The sequence below is a fragment of the Caretta caretta genome, chromosome 23 (assembly GCF_965140235.1).
Source record: "Caretta caretta isolate rCarCar2 chromosome 23, rCarCar1.hap1, whole genome shotgun sequence".
NCBI lineage: Eukaryota > Metazoa > Chordata > Testudines > Cheloniidae > Caretta > Caretta caretta.
The window spans coordinates 9960582-9983601 of record NC_134228.1 but is presented as its reverse complement, the minus strand read 5'-3'; the positions used below and the strand labels follow the sequence as shown (position 1 = coordinate 9983601).

The following is a 23020-nucleotide window of genomic DNA, read 5'->3' as shown; positions in this document are numbered from 1 at the left end:
CTGCTCAGCTTCTCCATCTCCAGTTCATGCTTCCTCTCTTTTTCCTTTTCCTCCATTTCTTTTTTCTTTGCCTCCATAGCTCTCCTGTGAGCAGCCTCTTGGTTTTTTTTTACCTCCATAGCTCTCCTGTGGGCAGCCTCTAGGGCTTTTTCTGCCTCTTTCGCTGCCTCCAGTGGTTAACTCCAGTTTGTGTTGTGCCTTGGTTTCTGTCATGTTTGCCTCTCTGTTTTTAACTAACTTTACACCCAAGAGTTAGAAATAAAACAAACAAAAAAACTTGGCTTGTCAAACAAAATAGGTTGTGCTGTAACTGGATACCTATCTTCTCTGATAGTGGTTGTCAGCCTACAGAAAAATCCTAAAAAAACCCAAACACCTTTGTCTCCAGGCAAATAGACAGAAAACCCCTCTAATTCCTCTTAGGTTAAAACAAAACAAAACAAAAAAAACTTCAGGTCTGTGAAGACTTGTGAATTTCCCTGCAGGAGGTTAACTACCCTGCCTTTAGGTAGAGAAAACTCCAGCTCACAAAAGACAATTCCCTTTTGTCTCTGCTGTGGCCCCCAAGCAGAGATAAAAAAAAAAACCTCTAACTGCTTTCAGCTGAAAACCTGCTTTCCAGCAGCCCAAAGGAAAAAAAAAATCCTTTTTAAAATCTGTGCTTCATGTTCAAAAAATCTCAAATTGATCTCAAAATGATTTCAAGTTAATCCCAGCGCTCTGCCACCATGTCTAGGTTCCTTCCCCCACTCTGAACTCTAGGGTACAGATGTGGGGACCTGCATGAAAACCCCCTAAGCTTATTTTTACCAGCTTAGGTTAAAACTTCCCCAAGGTACAAACTATTTTACCTTTTGCCCTTGGACTTTTTTGCTGCCACCACCAAGCGTCTAACCAATCTATAACAGGGAAAGAGCCTGCTTGGAAATGTCTTTCCCCAAAAAAATTCTCCCAAACCCTACACCTCCTTTCCTGGGGAAGGCTTGCTAAAAATCCTCACTAATTTGCATAGGTGAACACAGACCCAAACCCTTGGATCTTAAGAACAAGGAAAAAGCAATCAGGTTCTTAAAAGAAGAATTTTAATTGAAGTAAAAGAATCACCTCTGTAAAATCAGGATGGTAAATACCTTACAGGGTAATCAGATTCAAAATATAGAGAATCCCTCTAGGCAAAACCTTAAATTACAAAAAGACACAAAAACAGGAATATATATTCCATTCAGCATAACTTATTTTATCAGCCATTTAAACAAAACAGAATCTAACAAATATCTAGCTAGATTACTTACTAAGTTCTAAGACTCTATTCCTTTTCTGTTCGTGGCAAAAGCATTACACAGACAGAGAGAACCTTTGTTTCTCCCCCCCCCCCCAGCTTTGAAAGTATCTTGTCTCCTCATTGGTCATTTTGGTCAGGTGCCAGGAGGTTATCCTAGCTTCTTAACCCTTTACAGGTGAAAGGGTTTCTCCTCTGGCCAGGAGGGATTTTAAAGGTGTTTACCCTTCCCTTTATATTTATGACAACCTCTCCCAGCAATTTTTGCATCAAGCTGATAACTTCTGGTTGAGCTGTAGCATCTCTTTGAAAAAGATATCCAGTCTTATTTTAGTGATGGAAAATTCACCACGTCCCTAGGTAATTTGTTCCAAGTGTTAACTACCCTCACTGTTAAAAACATGCACCTTATTTCTATTCTGAATTTGTCCATCTTCAGATTCCAGGCTGTAGGTCTCATGATTTTTTTAATCCTAAATTAAGGAGCTCTCTACTATCAGAAATCTTTTTCTCATGTAGATACTTGAAGACTGTGATAAAATCATATCTTTCCATCTATTGAGCTCTGTACCAGTTAGCAGGTGGGACACTATGATGTAGAGAATGTTTTATATAATAACAATTCTGTAATTACTGCAGCTAATATAGACTCTAGTGTGCTGTTTATTCAGTAGGGTTTCATGGAAGAAGCACCTGTGTTTTTTGACCTAACAGCCTGTCATTTGTTTTCCAGGATAAGATTAACATGTATATTTTGAGTTGGACTTTTTCTGGCTCATGCATCAGCAACAGAACTATAAACTGAATTTTGAGAGCTAATATTTGTTGCCAATCATTCATGAAACAGCAAGAGCCCAGCTTGACTTTCAGAGTTCATGCTGAGTTTGCAGAGCAACTGGTTACTTGTAGTCAGAACACATTTTCACTAGGTCATTGAGAGACACTAAATATGGAGTCTAACAATATTTAAAGAGTTATATCTCAGAGAGTGAACCTTTATTTCATACTAGGGCTTTATCATAAGGCTTGATAATGAAGAAGGGTTGTAGAATCAGATAATATCTTGTCATTTAATTCTATTATGGGGAGAAGGCTGTAGAGACAGAGAAAGCTATGTATTGCTGGACAATATGTTTAATTGACCATTGCTGCAAGATACTGATTCTTGATTCCCATCAATTATACGGCAGAATCGGACTCCCAGAGAGGGCAAGTTGTTGTTCAGATTTTGCTTAGCTTTTATTACGTTCAGGAGGGTCAACAACAGGGTTACATGACAAACTTTCCTGTTTCTTAACAGTGGGAAATATTTCAAGCAAGTGTAATAAAGACCTAGATTTATATAAAATCCCAGTATAAGTGAGACATCCTGGTGGACATTGTATTTATTTCCCTAATTAACCAGCTGTCCAGAATAACAGTGGGCCATTTAGGAAAATAGCTGTCAGGAATAAGCTATTAAGAAATGAAACACTGATTCATTTTAAGTTTTTTTATTTTATCAATTTGTTTCTTCAAGAGAAAAAAATGTCAGCTTTCACAACATGTAAAATGACTCATTTCTTCTCAGTAGTGGGTTAATGCATCCTCTTCAGCAGAATTTTTGGTACTTGTGTCTCTATTAAGTAGAATTTATCTCTATATAACCTCCCTAGGATGCACATGCTCCCTGGCAGAGCTTCCAATATAGCAACCAACCTTGTTTAAAATCACTCCAATTGAATGGACTAAACTGTTTCAGATATAGTTAAATTTGGTTCTTCCAAGTATTTTCTTTTAACACACTTTGTTGGGAAAGGATTCGTATCAGATGGAAATCTTTATTTAAGGCACAGAAATGAAAAAGCAGTCATGAAAACTGGGATTTTGATGGGGATCCTATGGAAATTTGACACCCAATTCAATGTGATTTAGGTGCCTAAATCCTTTAAGTCCCTTTGGAAACCCCAGTCTAAAGCATTCCTCCCCAAATGCAAATACAGGTCTAGATGTTGAGCTCTATTTTGCTGCTAATCAAAAGGAAGGGAGATTAGGGTCTTTTCTTTCCCACCAAGTCTAGATTGTGCAATGCACTCATCGTGTATAGACAGGGGAATTGCAGGGCTGTAAAATTCCAGAGGGAATGCTGCGAAAAGGGCTGACCAAAATTTGTCATAATTTTTTTGTAATCAAAAACAAAGTTTTTGTAAAAACAAAACATTTCACAGAAAGGTCTGCTTTCCTAGAAAATTTTTGATTTTTCACCAGAATGCTGAAAATATGAAAACTGAACATTTTCATCAAAAACCCAAAGATTTCCCAGTTTGCAGCCAAAAATATTCAGCCACCAGTAGCTTTTAGCTGAAATATTCGTTTTTCAGAATTTTGCTATTTTGGTCAAAAAATCAAATGTTTTTTGCTAAAAAATCACCAGGAATTATATGAGGTTTTTCATCTTCACAGTAATTTTCTGCTGAAGGGGGCAGATTGCCTCCTAGAACTCCCTGGTGCTCAGGGGTCTAGCACTCCAAACTACACTCCTACATTGGGTGCAGCCTATGCCCCTCTAAATGACTGGCCCGTGGGGTTAAAAAGGGCCAGAACCATGGCAGGGGTATAACCACTGCTGTGAAGATAGTGCTCAGTTTTGAATGTCTGTAGTAGTGTTGAGCAAATTATGCAAAGAAGGTAACATATTTGTATCTTTTTCTACTGGTGAATTATCTGAGAGCATTTCTCACTTTTCACAAATGTATTCACTATTCAGAGTTATTTTCCAAATAATTGAAACAAAACAATTCTTGGCTGTGAGCTATTCAATGTGAGTAACTGACATTTGATATTTGAGTTGCCCTGGTTAGAATTGTTTGGACGGATAAGTATTCTGTCTTGATTGGGTCCTGGGTTCAGCAAACCATCCCTATTCTGCAAAGCACTAGGGTTCACTAAAATCTAAGGAACTTAAGAATAGTCTTAAATTTTGTTGAAGAGAGATGGCCTTTGCTGCATTGTGCCCTAGATGATCATATCATTTGACATCAGGTTTCTGGTGTGAATATTTGCATTTACTCATTCAAAATTTGCATTCCACCAATATTCTGTCATCTTTGCTTATACTTTATCATTTCCACTAACATTGCTGATATTAAATTAGTTCACTAGATACCTGATGAAAGTGAACACAAAATGGACAAAAGCACAGCCGTCCTTTATTCATTTTTTTATTCAAGTCAATATTTACTGAAAAATTATTGGTCCATTTGACCAGTTATTGTTTTTACTCAGGTCATTTCACTGGCAATTTGCCTGGGTCAGGGGTTATGAAGTATCTGTTTCGGCCTTTGGGCCATCTTCAAAAATGTCAAAATTGTACCATTCCCCCTTTCTCTTAGATTCAATATTAACTAATTAAACCCTTCCTTTTCTTCTATATTGGTTCAGGTTTCCTGGTTCCCCTTGTGTCCTCTCTCCTCAGATGGAGTGAATTTAAAATTCCCATAACTATTAGATCCAATGTTTGATTTCAGAGAGAGGTTAAGGGGCTGGGGACACTGAGAGGGCGGATTCCTAGATATTGGTTATCATTGCCAGGATTGAAGAATGGGTACAGTTTTCTCTGAAAATCTTGAGTGATGGACACAACAGGGCACATTAGCTCTACATTATAGAATGAGATCATTCCCTCTTCCCAGTCCAGAAAAATGCCAACCACTGGGCACTTTTTATCCTCAGAGGTGATTGTGTCACTTTTCCAACTACAATGATATTGACCCTCAGATAGCTGCAAACTCCAGTATTCCTTCTCAGGAGGTTTCTCCATCTTCTCATTTTTCAGTTTCCCCCTTTCATTCTCAGTCAGCACCCCCAGCTCCCACTCTGGCTTGTCCCCAACCTCCACCTCCCAGTATTGTTTCTTCTCTGAAAATCCTTCATTTGCCACCACTATCAAATCCCTGCAGGCTTTCTTCTCTGCAGTGGAAATGATTCGATTTTTATCCTTGAGTGAAAGTTTGGGATGTTTACAGTCAGAATCCAGAGTGATGTTAACTGGAGGGAGGAATAAAAATGTTCATTTCATCAGTAACTAGAGACTTAGTAACTCTCACTGAAATAAACAAACAAATATCAAAGCTGGTGAGGAAAATTAAAGACACAGTAGAGAGACAAACAAAATATTAAATATCTCAGCAAAATGCACTACAACTGTCCAGAACAAGAGCATATGTAATATATATATATATGTAATAGCAAGGGCACATACAGCCCTGGCTAGTTATAGCTTGAATTAACTAACACTCCTGGCCCAAATCATCTCCTCCCATGGTAAAAGCCATGGGCACAGAGAAAAGAAATCTCTGATCTCATAAGAACAGTCATAACGGGTCAGACCAATGGTCCATCTAGCTCAGTATCATGTCTTCTGACAGTCGCCAATGCCAGATGCTTCAGAGGGAATGAACAGAACAGGGCAATTTTGAGTGATCCATCCCCTGTCATCAAGTCCCAGCATCTGGCAGTTGGAGGTTTAGGGACACCCAGAGCAAAGGGTTCCATCCCTGACCATCTTGACTAATAGTCATTGATTGACCTGTCTTCCATGAACTTACTGTTAGGATATAGATATTCAGGCCTGTCTGTAAAGGCCTATACTCTAAGAATTTAGGTGTATTCTTATCACTTGGCTAGTGATAGAGGTATAAAAGAAAGAAAGAATCAAAACCACTGTCTGCCAGTGTAAGGGCCTTCTCTTACTGTGACAGTTTGTGGCCCTGTGCTTAGGCTCAGGCCTTTGGCTAAGCAGCAGAGGCAGCCATAAGCTGGGAAGCGAACGGTCACATCCTCACATTCCAAACTAGTCACACTGAAATAAGGTGCTATTGGGCTGTTAGGCACTATCAGGACAGGATTGTATTCCTATCACCTCCAGAGGAAGGGAAGTGCCTAGAAAATGTAAAAGGAAACTTAGTTTGATAGCATCCTGTCTGGCAAGAACTCACTTATCAATAGCTGGGATGTGAAATCCTCACTTCTGTATTGTTTTGTCATTATAGTTCCCACTTTGCTGTTGTTTGTCTGTATAATCTCTGTCTGGTTCTGTGATTGTTCCTGTCTGCTGTATAATTAATTTTGCTGGGTGTAAACTAATTGAGGTGGTGGGATATAATTGGTTACATAATCATGTTACAATATGTTAGGATTGGTTAGTTAAATTTCAGGAAAATGATTGGTTAAGGTATAGCTAAGCAGAACTCAAGTTTTACTATATAATCTGTAGTCAATGAGGAAGTGACTGGGCGTGTGTGGGTGGGGGTGGGCATGTGGGTGTGTGAGATGGGAACAGGGAATGGGGGTAAGAAAATTGGAATCATGTTTTGCTAAAGGGGGAAATGGGAACAGGGAATGGGAGTAAGGAAGTTGGAATCATGTTTTGCTAAAGGGGGAAATGGGAACAGGGAATGGGAGTAAGGAAGTTGGAATCATGTTTGGCTAAGGGCAGGAATGGGAACAGGGACACAGGTGTAAGGCTCTGTGGTGTCAGAGCTGGGAAGGAGGATACTAAGGAAGGAAACTGGAATCATGCTTGCTGGAAGTTCACCCCAATAAACATCGAATTGTTTGCAGCTTTGGACTTCGGGTATTGTTGCTCTCTGTTCATGCGAGAAGGACCAGGGAAGTAAGTGGGTGAAGGAATAAGCCCCCTAACACTTACCTAGCTTTTTTTGAGCCCTATTATAGTTTTGGCATTCACAACATCCCCTGGCAACAAGTTCCACGGATTGACTATGCACTATGTGTGAAGAAGTACTTCCTTTTGTTTCTTTTAAACCTGCTGCCTATTAATTTCATAGAGTGAGCCCTGGTATTTGTCTTATGTGAAGGAGTAAATAACACTTCCTCATTCACTTTCTCCACAGCAGTCATGGTTTTATAGACCTTTATTATATCTCCTCTTAGTCTTCTCTTTTCCATGCTGAAAAATCCCAGTTTTTTTAATCTCTCCTCATATGGAAGTTGTTCCATACTCCTGATAATTTTTGTTGCCCTTCTCTGTACCTTTTCTAATTCTAATACATCCTTTTTGAGATGGGATGAGCAGAAGTGAACATAGCATTCAAGGTGTGGGCATAACAGGTATTTATATAGTGGCATTATGATATTTTCTGTCTTATTATCTATCCCTTTCCTAATAGTTTCTAACATTCTGTTTGCTTTTTTGACTGCCACTGCACATTGAGGGGATGAATTCAGAAACCAATCCACAATGCCTCCAAGATCTCTTTCTTGAATGATAACAGCTAATTTAGACCCCATCATTTTGTATGTATAGTTGGGACTATGTTTTCCAATGTGCATTACTTTGCATTTATCAACACTGAATTTCATCTGTCATTTTATTGCCCAGTCACCCAGTTTTGTGAGATTCCTTTGTAACTGTTTGCAGGCTGCTTTGGACTTAGCTGTCTTGAGTAATTTTGTACTGTCTGCAAATTTTGCCATCTCACTAGTTACCCCTTTTCCCAGATCATTTATGAATATGCTGAGCAGTACTGGTCCCAGTACATACCCCAGTACATAAACAGGGGACACCACTATTTACCTTTCTCCATTCTGAAAAATTACCATTTATTCCTACCCTTTGTTTTCTGTCTTTTAACCAGTTCCTGATCTATGAGAGGACCTTCTCTCTTATCCCATGAATGTCTACCTTGCTTAATAGCCTTTGGTGAGGGACCTTGTCAAAAGCTTTCTGAAAGTCCAAGATGTTTGTCCATTGGAAAATGCCAGTTTATCAAACTCTGTATTTTCTGCAGGAATGTGGAATTCTGCAATTTTGAGGAAATTTTGTTTTTGAAAATAAAAAAAGCTCATAAAGCACTTTCCATTTCAGCATTTTTATAATGGAATATTTTGATATTTGTCTTAAAATAATTTTCCCTTCAAAATCTATTTCATTTTATAATGTAAATTTTAACATAAAATAAAAACTTTTAAAAATGAAAATGAAATATTTTATCAAAAGGATAGGTTTCAACTAACCCAAAACAATTTTAAAAAATAAAATTTATTTCACAGTCGATTTTAAAATATGACTCTTTCTTTATAGGACAAATCACTGCAGGACAAAACCAAATCTCTAAATGTCAGTATTTGCCATTAAAATGAAAATGTGGCTTCCTGCACAGTTCTAGTTGTAAGATGTGAGAGAGATGGAAGTTTTCTGCAATGTCCTTGAAAAATTTATTGCATTAAGTTTAAATACCTTTGGAATCCGTTGTATTATATGCAAAGATTATGTATTATTGTGGGCTGGGATTGCATGTAACCTCTACAGGGGGGAAAGTGAGGTGAACTCTTGGAAGTGTTATGAATTTCAGAGGTCTGTATTGAACAACGTGCCAGAGAAGAATGGACTTTTGGGACAAACAGGTTCAAGTGGTTTGCCTGGGGAATATCTAGGGGAAGGTGAATGGAAATTCCCCATCTCTGGTTATGCAAAAATCTAGGTTTTTGAAGCTACACCCAAAGTCAGGGACCATTTGTCTGCTGATTATCTGTTCCCAGAGACTCAGGATCAAAGTTCCCTACTGTATAAAGGAGATTTATGGATGTGCTAGTTCTTAATTAAGGTTGTTTTGAATTTGTAACCACAGGAAAACTCCTGTGCATTTTGAATGACTGATCACCAACCAAAGCCAGAGGTAAAAGTTGGGATGACCTCTAGTAAGTTTATTAGCCTATTTGTAGGGTCTTTTTATTGTTTTAAATGTTGTCTCTGTAATGCTTTCACCTTAAGAATAAATGTGCTTGCTTAGAAAGAGCTGTGTGATCATTTTTGGCTGTGAGCAATTATAGCTGTTCATGGACTCTAAGAAGAAAGCAAAGCACAGATGCTGGCCTATTCAGGCAGTCTGGCTTGCTGGGAATAACACAGTGTAGGCAGGGAACTGTGCAGTCTACAAAATCTCTAGTCAGGAGGGAGAGAGACATGGATCTCTGCACAAGCATGTTTATGGCTGAGAAGCTGGGAGCCTAGAGCGGGTGTCCTCAAGGGACAATGGAGAGGACATAAAAGTGCAGTGGCCTTGAACTGTGACATAAGGTACCTAGAGACAGAGGCTTTTGAAAATATGAATAAAATAAATAAACAATGCTCATGTGAATTGTGTAAGAGAAAAACATATATGTTTAAAGGAATGGATCACATTTCAAAATATTCTGCAGGAAAATGGATTTAGCCATGCAACTTCTCCTGAAGTGAATGGGAGCCAAAATATGAAGGTCCCTATCCTGCTGCCATTACTCACCTGATCCATGGATACCAATAGAGTTGCTCACATGTGTAATGCCAGGAGCACTGGGCCCTAAAAACTTTCTTCACAATGGCACTTCATAGTCATTCATGATAGCAAGGGAGAGTTAATGGGCAGGGAAAGAGAGTGAGAGTGACAATAGGCCAGTAGTTAGGATCTAGGAGTCCCAAGTTAAAGTCCCCCATCCAATTACTATTTAATTATTGATAAGAAATGGAACAGCTACCACAGGAGAGACTGAAGCCACAGCTTCAGCTTGGAGGGGGAGGGATAGCTCAGTGGTTTGAGCATTGGCCTGCTAAACCCAGGGTTGTGAGTTCAATCCTTGAGGGGGCCATTTAGGGATCTGGGGCAAAAATTGGGGATTGGTCCTGCTTTGAGCAGGGGGTTGGACTAGATGACCTCCTGAGGTCCCTTCCAACCCTGATATTCTATGATTCTATGATTCATTCCGTAGCCTAGCACATATTGTGCCTTCCTCTAACATGGGGGACCCAAGCTTGCATCCACAATCCTCAACAAGCAAAGGATGCAACTGAGCCTAGGTCTCCTACCTCCCCGCTGAGTGCCCTAACCACTAGGCTAAAGCCTACAAGAGAGGCACAAGGACCTCCCCCTTCAGCCATTTTGTTAATCTAGTCCTCCTTTCCTTTGTTTTTGTCAGAATGCCTGAACAAAATTTTTCAGGTTGAAATGAAACGTTTTGGCTTTTTCAATGAAGTTGAAATTCTTCAGCTAACTCAACACAAATTCCTGAATAGTTTCAGTAGACTGGAAACTTCTTTTTTCAACTGTTAAAATATTTGTCCTAGAGTCTTGCTCAACTACAGTCACCAATTCTTTTATCAACAGATATTGTCCCTTCTTCTGCAGCTAGGTGCCTAGTCAAATCCCAGTCACATTGCTCTTCAGGGCTGTTGAGCAGACATTCTTTATTCCTCCTTTCAGAACTCAGGACACCAAAAATATTTAATCAAAATTTTAAACTTCTGGGAGAAAATAATGTGTGTATAATTCCAGATACAAGGCATCTTACCTGCATTGCTACGAGCCCTCCTGAAGTCTACAACAAAAAAAGAGAATTCAGAATTTCAGCTATAGCATATGGCTTATTTTACATTGAAATAATACAAGTTGTGTAATATTAAACATGGTCTTTCAACTCACCCAACTCAGCCATGGCTTTTTCTGAAATGGAAAAAGATTGTTACATCATGCTTCTTCATTATTCCCTTGTTAATTCTGTTTTGTAGGAAATCTTTACTCCCTACATGGACTTAGTCAAGTAATATACACTCAGGTGAATAAGGGTCAGCTTCTAAGGCCCCAAACCTACAAAAATCTACATCCATGCTTAATTTTAGACACCGTGAGTCCATTGTGTTAAATGGAACAACTCAGTGTGTGTACAAATTTAAGCATGTGTCTAAATCTTTGCAGGATTGGGTCTAAACATTTATCTTTTTGCCATATTAGCTGCAATAGAATATCTACTGTGCTGTGTTCAATGGCACCCTCATACAAACTAAACTATGCAAAAAAGGTGGCTAAATCTTGAAGTCCATGCTGCATTTAAACAATGGTAATTTGCCTGAGTGAAAATAATGTAATAAGAGAGTAAGAGTCAGATATGTAATGGTATTAAGCACCTAAAGATGCAGCTAGGTACCTAGTCGGATTTTGAAAAGAGGTTAGGTGTCTAATTCCCATTGGTTTCAATGAGAGTGAGGCACTTAGCATGATTTTCAGAAATGTCAGAGTGCCTATCTGCATCTTTACAGAATAAATACTTTTTAAAATCTAGCCCTGGATTCCTTAGGATTTGACCGGCTGACTTGCATGCTTTAAAGTTCTCAGCTTTTTTGATGTCTGAATATAGTGTTTTGTTTTGGTGGTTTTACACTGCATTTCCTTCTTTATGGAAAAGAGATAAAAGAGCTATGTGGATTTTTTTCTAAAAGTGATGCTATAAAAATGGTTTTGGGGAAGTTTTCTGGCCTATGTGATACAGGAGGTGAGACTAGATGACCACAATGATACTTTTTGGCTTTGGAATCTATCTATGAATACAGAGGGGGGAAACAAACCCCCCCCAAAAATGATGAAGTTGGGGGCTGGCCACCACCAAGGGGCCAGTAGGCTGGGATGTCTCTGTTACCAGGAGGATGCTAAACTAAAGACTAGAGCTGGTTGAAACTATTCCAATGAAACACTTACCAAATTTCTCCTGTATTGCCTCAATTTCTACAAAGAAACACAATTAAACTGTTAACCAAAAGACAAGAGGAGTCCGCAGATGACAGCAACTAAACAGAGAGTTTTAATATAATCAAAATACATTATGGAGGTAGTTTCTGGGAGTGCAGAATGCATTGATCTGCGGGTAGTGAACAAAATTTGACAGATATTTGGCTTTCACAAACACTTAGGCTATTTCTGTACTCATGGTAGTGAGTACATACATTTCACACCCAGCTAGCATGGGTATAAATAGAGGTGTGGTCAGTGAGGCACTGTTTAGGTTAGTAAAGACACTCCAGAACCTTAGGATATATTCCCTACAGGGCTCTCCTCATGCCCAAGAAGTTCATCCCACATCTGCACTGCTACTTTTAGCAGTGAAGTTGTAACACCGACAGACCCCCGGTCAGCAGCAGGCGGGATCGAACCTGGGACCTCTGCCGCTAAATGCATGAGCCTCTACTGCATGAGCTAAAAAACACATAGCTGTTAGCTAAGGCTGTAGAGCAGCCTCATTAATCTCTCTCTGTAAGTGGTCTCGGTGTCACTAGATGGGACAGAACACGACACCCAAGAGGTGTGTGGGTTACATACTTTGCCTAGCTGAAGAAGTGCATCCCAAGCTTCAGAGACTTCCCAGTCGATATCCCAGATGAGCCCCTACTTGTAACACCGTTAGACCCCGGTCGTCAGCAGGCGGGATTGAACCTGGGACCTCTGCAGCTAAATGCATGAGCCTCTAATGCATGAGGCAAAAACCATACAGCTGTTAGCTAAAGCTATAGAGCAGACTCATCAATCTCTCTCTCTCTCTCCTCTCGGTGCCACTAGATAGGACAGAACACCACGCCCAGGATATGTGTGGGTTACCAAGTGTCTCACTGCCTTCCCGCTGCCAGAACCTTTCACTGCCATGTGTAGTTACACACAGCAGTGCAAACACAGCCTGCTTTTCACTGTGGTGTGTAGCTACATGTATACAACACACCACCGCCAGCACAGACAATGCCTTAGTTTTATGAAGGCCAGGAATTAAAACAGTGCAGTTGCAGCAATAATGTCACTCAAAACAAACAGCCACAAATGAGATCTAGATTGCAAGAAACACTCATAAGAGTGGGAAAATATGGACTTTATGGTATTGTAGAGAAACAACATCACTAAATTACCTGTAATTTAGATTAATGAAAACAATAAATCAAGAAAGAAAAAAGATAAAGTCTCCATGTGTGAAGTAAAGCGTGTTTCTTCTTTGTAACATGCTGAATTTTCCCCAAAATGCCCCCTATCCCTGTATATAAGACTCCTAGAAATTTCAAAACTCTGCTACATAGATACAGTAAATTCATCGCATTTATCCCGTTTATTTACAGTTAAGTCCTGGGGCAGAGGTTCTCTGCATTTTTGTCTGCCATGAAGGTGCCTATCAACAGGGCATTTAGCTCTTCCTATAGTTGGTCATTTGCTGTCTGAGATCATAGAATCATAGAATATTCTACGGTCTCCCACAGTATTCTTGTCAGCAAGTTAAGGAAGTATGGGCTGGATGAATGCACTACAAGGTGGGTAGAAAGCTGGCTAGATTGTCGGGCTCAACGGGTAGTTATCAATGGCTCCATGTCTAGTTGGCAGCCGGTATCAAGTGGAGTGCCCCAAGGGTCGGTCCTGGGGCCGGTTTTGTTCAATATCTTCATAAATGATCTGGAGGATGGTGTGGATTGCACTCTCAGCAAATTTGCGGATGATACTAAACTGGGAGGAGTGGTAGATACGCTGGAGGGGAGGGATAGGATACAGAAGGACCTAGACAAATTGGAGGATTGGGCCAAAAGAAATCTGATGAGGTTCAATAAGGATAAGTGCAGGGTCCTGCACTTAGGACGGAAGAACCCAATGCACAGCTACAGACTAGGGACCGAATGGCTAGGCAGCAGTTCTGCGGAAAAGGACCTAGGGGTGACAGTGGACGAGAAGCTGGATATGAGTCAGCAGTGTGCCCTTGTTGCCAAGAAGGCCAATGGCATTTTGGGATGTATAAGTAGGGGCATAGCGAGCAGATCGAGGGACGTGATCGTTCCCCTCTATTCAACATTGCTGAGGCCTCATCCGGAGTACTGTGTCCAGTTTTGGGCCCCACACTTCAAGAAGGATGTGGATAAATTGGAGAGAGTCCAGCGAAGGGCAACAAAAATGATTAGGGGTCTGGAACACATGAGTTATGAGGAGAGGCTGAGGGAGCTGGGATTGTTTAGCCTGCAGAAGAGAAGAATGAGGGGGGATTTGATAGCTGCTTTCAACTACCTGAAAGGGGGTTCCAAAGAGGATGGCTCTAGACTGTTCTCAATGGTATCAGATGACAGAACGAGGAGTAATGGTCTCAAGCTGCAGTGGGGGAGGTTTAGATTGGATATTAGGAAAAACTTTTTCACTAAGAGGGTGGTGAAACACTGGAATGCGTTACCTAGGGAGGTGGTAGAATCTCCTTCCTTAGAGGTTTTTAAGGTCAGGCTTGACAAAGCCCTGGCTGGGATGATTTAACTGGGAATTGGTCCTGCTTCGAGCAGGGGGTTGGACTAGATGACCTTCTGGGGTCCCTTCCAACCCTTATATTCTATGATTCTATGAATATCAGGGTTGGAAGGGACCTCAGGAAGTCATCTAGTCCAACCCCCTGCTCAAAGCAGGGCCAATCCCCAATTTTTGCCCCATATCCCTAAATGGCCCCCTCAAGGATTGAACTCACAACCCTGGGTTTAGCAGGCCAAAGCTCAAACCACTGAGCTATCCCTCCCCTCCCCCCCTTTAGAAGATTCACCTTCTAAAGTAACATTTTCACCTATATCATCTTCAAGCCTGAATCATCTTCCTCCCCAGTAGTGATATGGCCACACCATTTGAAGTCAAGCCCTTTCTTTGTCTTATCCCCTTTCCTTGTCTTGTGACAGTTGATCAATTCATTTCTCTCTTAGCGCCACTCTTGCCTTTTCCAGCTATGTCTCTGATCCTAGTACATTCCTGAGAACACTTTTATTCCATTTCCTTTCTGCCCCATAATATCATACAGGTGTCGGCAGAAAACCCTGGCAGACATGTGGAGCTTTATCCCTTTATGCTGTGCTGCTTTTCAGACATTCCCTTTGTGATATCTGTGCTAAGTCAAATTTAGTTGGTAAAAAGAACAGGAATACTTGGGCACCTTAGAGACTAACAAATTTATTTGAGCATAAGCTTTCGTGAGCTACAGCTCACTTCATCGGATGCTCTAATAAATTTGTTAGTCTCTAAGGTGCCACAAGTACCCCTTTTCTTTTTGGGGATACAGACTAACTCAGCTGCTACTCTGAAACCTTTGGTTGGTAAGTGACATTTAGCAATGACCTTGCTGGAGTTTGGTGAAAGTGTTTTAGTTATTATTAGGTTCTTGAGAAGCAGAAAATAAAATCTTCAGGTTAAATTTTCATGTTTGCTGTGGGTTTCAGATATAGGTGGTAAAAAAAGTTTAAAAAAAGTATAAATTTTTTCAAAATATATCTAAACTTAAATTAATTTTTTTTATTGTTGAAAATCTTAATTGATCTCAACAGGATTGGTTGAAACCCCCTTTCCCCACCAAATACATTTTTGATGAACATTTTCATCAGAATTTTTCTTCATAAAACCCACAACATTCTGAAAAATTTATCCATCTCTCGTATAATCATTTGTGTATAATAAGCTTATTTTGTTAGTTTGTAGTGTTGCTGTAGCCGTTCTTGTCCCAGGATATTAGAGAGACAAGGTGGGTGAGGTAATATCTTTTACTGGACCGACTTCTGTTGGTGAGACAAGCTTTTGAGCTTACACAGAGCTCTTGTCTCTTTCACCAACAGAAGAAGGTCCAAAAAAAGGTAGTTACCCACCTGTATCTATTTTGTTAGAACAGCCAGCTCAAAACAAGCACCCATGCTGAAGACTGAAAGAAATCTCTTGAGTTTTAAATATTAAATAGTAAGAGATGGAATTACCTTGTTGAGAGTTTTGGTGCTCAGTGTCTGCAAAATAAAGAAACAGAAGAGGTAATCTCAAAATAATAGGCAGAGGGGTTAGATTTTCATTTGCCAAACCCCACACTAAGATATATGACAGTGCGAACATTTTGTCTGAGATTTGTAGAGGTACCTAAGGAATCTGGACATTCAATTTCTATTAAAATTAAATCAGGCATCCAAACACCACAGGCAGCTTTGAAAGTCTCAGCTTTCAGATTCATAGCTGTATATAGGCCTTTAAGCATGACAATCTCCCCATCTTTTTCTAACATTTGCAAACAATACACACATATGGGGTTTAGCAAGCTTTTGCAGAGAGAAATAAAATAAAATGTTCCTTTAGAAATAGTGTCCTGACAGCTCTCACAGTTTATTTGTTTATGGTTCCTCTAGCTACACAACCACAGTCGCCACAAACTCCTTTATTCCACCCAGGCACACACAGCAGCCTCAAAACAGCTCAGATTAGGCCCGTTTTGACTCATTTCCCAAACCCATCATATCTGAATTCATCTAGGTCAAAAGAAGCCAGTGTAACTGCTCAGATCCATCAGCTGCTTCCCTCTCCCAGTGCTAAAGGGGAAGCTGCAGTCTCTGAAAATGTGGGTTTCAGCCTTTTCTGTGTCCTCTCCCACTCTGTCCTCACTCCTATTATTAGCTAGTAGAGCTGGGTGGGAAAGCCTGTGAGAATGTTCAAGGTTGTAAAAACTTTCCCATTCTATTGGGTCGAAACCCTAGCCCTATTGAGATTTCACACACGCGCGCGCACACATAGACTCACCCTGAGGTAGCCAATGGCATAGTGGTTAGGGTCCTCTGCTAGGATGCAACAAATGCAGCTTCTAGTCTGTGTTCTACCTACTTCATACCAGATGAGTGTCCTAACCACCAGCCTATTGACAGTGGAATCTCTCTGGGGTTTCAACCAGAAAATGCATCTTGGACCTGAAAAACTTCTCTCAACTAAAGCTTTGTCAAAACGGATACACTTCCGTAAAAAGTTTGGGTTTCAGTGAACCAGCATTTTCCAATGAAAACTCTTCACTGGAAAACTCCCAACCAGCTCTGTTAAGAAGGGGCATGGAAAGAGTCAGAAGATGGGGAAAACTGGAACCCAAGCGGTCAGTGATCTGGAGCCTGCAGGTTTGCTACGGAGGCCCTCCTGTAGCTCGTCGGACGGGACCCCAGACTTGAAGAAACCTGTCAGACTAGGATTTAGCTTACAGGTTGAACAGTCTGGGGGAGAGCTAAGTGATGTTGGGGATGGAGGGGGGCATGGACAAGGCCTTTGGCAGTGTGGCTGGGGTACCCAGGTGGTGAACAAGGTTGAATATGGTAAAACCCAGCATTGTTCCAGTGCCCTGCTGCACAGACCAGTTCCCTGGCCCCAGTGGGCAGCTTGGTTTCTAATGGGAAAGCCATTTTACTGAGTCACACACATTTTCTTTTTTATAACAAATCTTAGTGGAGATTTTCAATGGGACTTTTACTTCTAAATCCTTTAGGTGGTTTTGAAAACCTCACCTATAATATGTATGGGATCTAAATGTCACAGGCAGGTTATTAGGCTTTAAATCACTATATAAATCCTACAATTTAAAGGGGAAATGTGGCTGAGCTGGGTGAGAGCAGGATTCAACCTTTCAAATGAAATCACCAAGCATGAGAAATTCAAACCCAGCTGGAATTTTGGGGGGAAGTTATTAATGCTTGAACAAAGGATTTCATTGGGATTTTCAAAAGCACTTAAGGAGTTAGGTGCCTAATTCCCATTTAAATGCAACAGGTGGTAGAGGTGAGGGAGTAAGGAGCCTAAACACCTTTGAGGATCTGGGCCTGAGCAATTTAGGAGCGCAATTCTCAAGGAAAGTCAGTGGGGCTTGTGCTCCTAACTCCCTTGGATCATCTTTGAAAATCCAAGGCTGAGTGCTCAACTCCCTTGGGCTCCTTTGAAAAAAACTTTGAATGGAACAACTGTCTCCCTCTTAACTGCAGCCTCTGTACCATGACATTATAATATTTGGACTTGGACTTCTTGACAGTTCTCCTGGCAAAGCATACACTTACCCAGAGCAGAAAATAATTAGTTGAGCTAAAATACACTCTTACCCAGTTCTTTTTTGAGAAGCCTTATTTCTGAAAGAAAACATATTTCAGAATTACAGCGGGAAACACACATTAATATACTCTAGTTCTGAGGCTTTTATCAGATGCCTCCAAGCTTTCTATTTAGAACAATGTAAATTAAACATTATGGATCTTTTATTTCCATCTGGACAGGAAGTGGTTGAATTTAACACTATAAGCCAGATTTTCAGCTGATGTTAATCTATATAGGTCCAGTGTTGGAGTAAATCAGCATAGCTCCATCATGAAGCTTCATCAGTTTACACTATTTGAGGATCTGATCCCTTAAGGGAAGGGAGACTTTTCTAACATTCAAAACCCTTTGTCCTTTTCCCCCATTTGATGGCAGTTCAATACTGACAACGATCCCAACTCTTAGGACTAATGAATTTCTCTTCCAAACCAAGTAACATTAAGAAATTAGTATGCAGTAGTTAGATATAATAGGTAGAAAAATGGATGCCAAAGATAGATAAAAACCAGAGACAGATGTCAGAGCTGGTCTCATGCCAGCAGGTCACATTTGCAAACAATTCACAAATACTAGGAGTCTGGTTCAATTTGACCATATTTAAAAACTTTCATATTTGTGACTAAGCAAAGCTTCAGAGGTGGCCAGCACCATTCAATTAATTATATGAATTCAGCATCAAACATGTATTTTACCCAATCAAGCTTTTTAGAATGCTTTACTTATCAAGTCTGCAATACAAACAAAACCGTGTGACTTGAGTGGATACAGCTGAAATACTGTATGCCAAACACCCAATGCTAGGTAAAGGACTTTCATAGACTGCCAGTTCTTCACTGGGAAATTCTGGCAACTGTTTTCACATACAGTAGAGCCTCAGTTTTACAACCACCAATTTTATGAATGACTAGTTATACAAACCATTTTTCCTGATGGCGAAAAATAATCACATAACAAATGTGATGTTAATGAGGAACAAATTGACTTTCCTTCATATCCTGATGCCTTATGTACCCTGGAAATTGCTTTCCAGTGGTGTAAAGGTCAAATAGAAAGCATTGAAGTACGCCATACTGCAACTTAAGCACTGGACCTACTGTCATTTTGACATGTTCCATTTTATTAACTTTTTGATTTTATGAACTCTTCAATCCCCGATTAGTTTGTAAAACAGGGGGTTTGCTTTATCAGGTACATTCACAAAAATCAGAACCTGTTGATGAGTAATTCCTTGATTTTATCATTTGTCAAATACTATTTTTCACCAGATCTGATAGATGTACAGAAATATTATTGAAAGGATACATAACATATGTTATAGTTACCGTCTTCGATGAATTTCTTGTCATTTACTGCACACAGAGAGAAATATATTACAAACCTAGAGATAATGATTAGTGCATTAACAGCTAGTTTCAAAAGGTATATAAGTATTACATTAGAACGATGTTAAAAGAAAGTTCAGGTTGCAAAATCAAGCACTCAGAAGTTAGGAAATTCTTGAATTAAGGCTGCTGGAACAACCTTAATTCAAACTCCTTTGTGCATATGACCTATGAGGAAAGGTTGACAGAATGGGATGTGTTTAGAGAAGGGGAGGCTGTCAGGGGACATGATAACAGTCTGTAAAAGGTTGTTATAAAGCGAATGGTGATCAATTGTTGTCCATATCCACTGAGGGTAGAACAGGGAAGAATTGGCTTAGTTTTCAGAAAGGGAGATTTAGTCTAGATATTAGCAATGACTTTCTAACTCTCACGATAGTTCAGCACTGGAACAGGTCACCAAGGGAGGTTGTGGGACAGGTTAGACAAACACTTCTCAGGGATGGTTTAAGTAAACTTGATCCTGTCTCAGTATGGGGGTTGGAGTAGATGATCTCTAAAGATCTCTTCCAGGCCTACATTTCTACAATTCTATGCATTTTGACACGTTTTGAGGACAACATATAATTTCTGCAAAATTTTTGTTTAGTCAGAAAAAAAAGTTTGGACAGAAAAAATTTGACCAACCCTAACGTGGACAACTTCATACAAGAGAGTTTCAGAGGAACAGCCGTGTTAGTCTGTATTCGCAAAAAGAAAAGGAGTACTTGTGGCACCTTAGAGACTAACCAATTTATTTGAGCATGAGCTTTCGTGAGCTACAGCACGAAAGCTCATGCTCAAATAAATTGGTTAGTCTCTAAGGTGCCACAAGTACTCCTTTTCTTTATACAAGAGAGTGTGTCCCATGGAAATCTCTCTTCCAATTCATGGTAGCACAGACTACCCCTCCCATGAAATAATACCCCTGTGGCAACTTCAGCATTGGAAAGTACTATTAGGGAGGTATTTCATGTGTTTTTATCTGTCTTTTAATACAGTTTAGCAGCTAGGAACAAGCAGGAAAGTCAGCTAGCCTGTTCTCTGTGGACCATCAACAAGTGCCCTGCAACATTAGCAGAATCCAGCTTTGGAACTGCTGCTAGAAGTTATTTTAAGACAAATGTTAAACTTTCAGGGCCCACCACTGCGAACTGAGAGTAATCAACAACATAGAGGAGAATCAACCCCAGGGTTTGTACTGTGCAACTAACTAGTAATGCTTAATACTTACACAATACTTGGAGATGAGTAAATATTATATTTATTGGGACTTACCAGCCTGAGCAGTTGTTTCATTGTTTTCTGGAAAAGTAATTAAATAAATAAAACAATGCTTCTTTTAAAAGGAGACAATTTAACTTCATATTATGGTTCTGTGTGCTTCACAGCAGTCATATTTCATAGACCACACAGGACTGGAAATGTGTGATTTTTCAAGTAACCATCACACAAGTCAGATCTGATCCACACTAACAGTTAAAACTAGTGCTCAAGAAAAATGGGCAACTCCCGAAGGCTGTGATGAATGCAGTAGCTATTTGGTCAGCTAGATGAAAGCAGTGTTTCCACTCAGTCCATTTCCTTGTGCACAAAGCCCTGTTCAGTGTCACAAGTTCTGAAGAATGGTTGGGATTTACGATATAGTAACAGGTAATACATATGTTGTAGTTGTGTTTTTTCCTTTCCTACATGTTGTTCGACATCTATGTGCCATGAGACTGTCTGTAACTGTCTGTTCTCATGTATTATCATTGCCCAAATGTAATAAAAAGGTAAAAAACCCAGCATAGTGGTCAGGATCGTCTGCCATTTTGTGATGCCAGGAGCCTGGTGGTAGAGAGGCTAATCATGCAGAACTCTTTCACTTGTTACTACATGAAGGGTTAGATTCACAAAGGGACTTAGGCGCTAACTGCCACTTTAGGCACCTAAAACCCAGAATCAGGCTCCAGTGGGATTCACTAAACCCCTGCTCAGCTGCCCCCAAACCTGTTAGCACCTAAACTCATTCAGCGCCTACATTTTTGCAGTCAAACTTCCCTCAGCACCAGGGAAAGATAGACGTTCCTCTGTCTACCTTGCATGCAGGACCCGATCTGGTAAGCATGTTCAGAGCTCACCTATTGGATCAGGCCCTCTCACCTGGGATATGGGAGACCCCTTACTCAAGCTCCGCCCTGCCCTCCCTGCCTCCACATGATGGAGAAATAGGATTTAAACAGGGTTCTGCTACCTCTCAAGTGAATGCCCTAACCAGTGGGCTATGGGAAATACTGAGATGGGGCACACTCAATCTCTCCCGCTGAAGCTGTTCCACTTTGGATAAATAATAATAAAAAAGTCATTGGAGTGGGGGAAACTCATCCTTGGGTCTCCCATTGCTCCAGTGAGTATGCGCACCACCAGGCTACAGAGTCATTCTCATGCTTGCTTTATCTCTCTGGCCCAATGATCCTTTCATTTTTTAATCTACAGTGCAAGAGCTTCAACAGAAAAGACTGAGAAAGGCTTAAACCATGGCTCTCCAATTTGCCACATGAGTTCAATAGCCACTGGGCTAAAAGTTACAATGGAGCTCCTCCCTCCAGCTTATTGCTAACATGGCGAAGGCACATGACAGCCAGAAAGAACTTGGAGCTGAGAATGATAAGCAGAGATAGGTGCCTCCCTGAAGCCTGTATTTAGGCATTTATCGCCAAGTGAAGGGCAGGGCTCAGCACACACCCCTTGGCATGGCACCACCCACCGGCTGATTCAGGTGAAGATATATGTAGAGGACTGGCTTGTCTGAATCCCATTCTGAGGCACCTACCTCTCTCCATTCACTATACAGGGAGCCTGGGCACCTCACATATGCTTTATTAATACCATTGATTATCCAGGCACCTGGAAATTAGATGTTGTAAGCATCCCCTCACCTGTTTCTTTGTGAATCTAGCCCGAACAGCCTCACTGAGCAATTTTGGATGGTTTGCAAGGGGTACAGGCTGTACATGGGAATGTGTCACATCTTCTACCCAAGCTCTTTCATATCACAGTGTTTAGACTCTTTAGTGTTTGCTGAAATAACATGAATAGGAAAACGTACTTTTCAGCTTATAAATCGCAGCGATAACCAAGGCTATGCTAATCAGCAATATCACAATGAAGGCAGTCATCCATGGGGAGGTGGCAGGGAAGAAAACATCTGCAAAACAGTTCACAGTGTCCATTATTCTCTCATGTCATTCAACTTTTTCAAAAAAATGACAAAACTAAAGTAAATCTTCATGAGAAGCAGGGGAGATCTGAACTCTCTCTAGGACACATTGAAGGCACTGTCTTATGCATGAAGGGGTGGATTTGCATGGAAAGGTTATGCAGTTTTCCCCGTGATATTGTGAATAGTTGCTATAGGTCCCAGACCCATCCCTCCTGAGAGTAAGAAACACATACATCAATGTATTATCAGGGTAGATTCATGCATTCCAGAGAAACAGAGGGTGCCTTAATGAAGACCTCCAGTAACATCCAAAGATAGGCTATAAACACTCAAGGTGGGATCTTCAAAAGCACTCAGTATTGGCCTGACTCTGTCCCAGTTGAAGTCACTGGTAGAACTCCCATTGATCTGAATGGGAGGAGTTATATCAGTACTGAGCTTGTTCTTGAAAAAAACATCTCCAAGGCCTTAATCATCAGCCATGGAAGGCAATGAAAGTCTTTCCATTGACTTC

The 23020-nt window shown here is 40.5% G+C and overlaps 1 protein-coding gene across 2 annotated transcripts in view; it reads right to left on the bottom strand.

Annotated features, from left to right (window-relative positions):
- Positions 1 to 4463: 4463 nt before the first annotated feature.
- LOC125629375 (butyrophilin subfamily 2 member A1-like) overlaps positions 4464 to 23020 on the bottom strand; it is a 29638-nt gene continuing 11081 nt past the window's right edge. For both annotated transcript variants that reach the window (XM_075122555.1, XM_075122554.1), the window contains 9 exons: positions 22393 to 22491; positions 20580 to 20606; positions 19263 to 19289; positions 17949 to 17975; positions 15816 to 15842; positions 11788 to 11814; positions 10738 to 10758; positions 10607 to 10633; positions 4464 to 5305 (listed from right to left, as the gene is read on the bottom strand). In XM_075122555.1, coding sequence (XP_074978656.1) covers positions 4782 to 5305; positions 10607 to 10633; positions 10738 to 10758; positions 11788 to 11814; positions 15816 to 15842; positions 17949 to 17975; positions 19263 to 19289; positions 20580 to 20606; positions 22393 to 22491 — 806 coding nt within the window. In that variant the 3' untranslated portion in view covers positions 4464 to 4781. The remainder of the gene's footprint in view (positions 5306 to 10606; positions 10634 to 10737; positions 10759 to 11787; positions 11815 to 15815; positions 15843 to 17948; positions 17976 to 19262; positions 19290 to 20579; positions 20607 to 22392; positions 22492 to 23020) is intronic.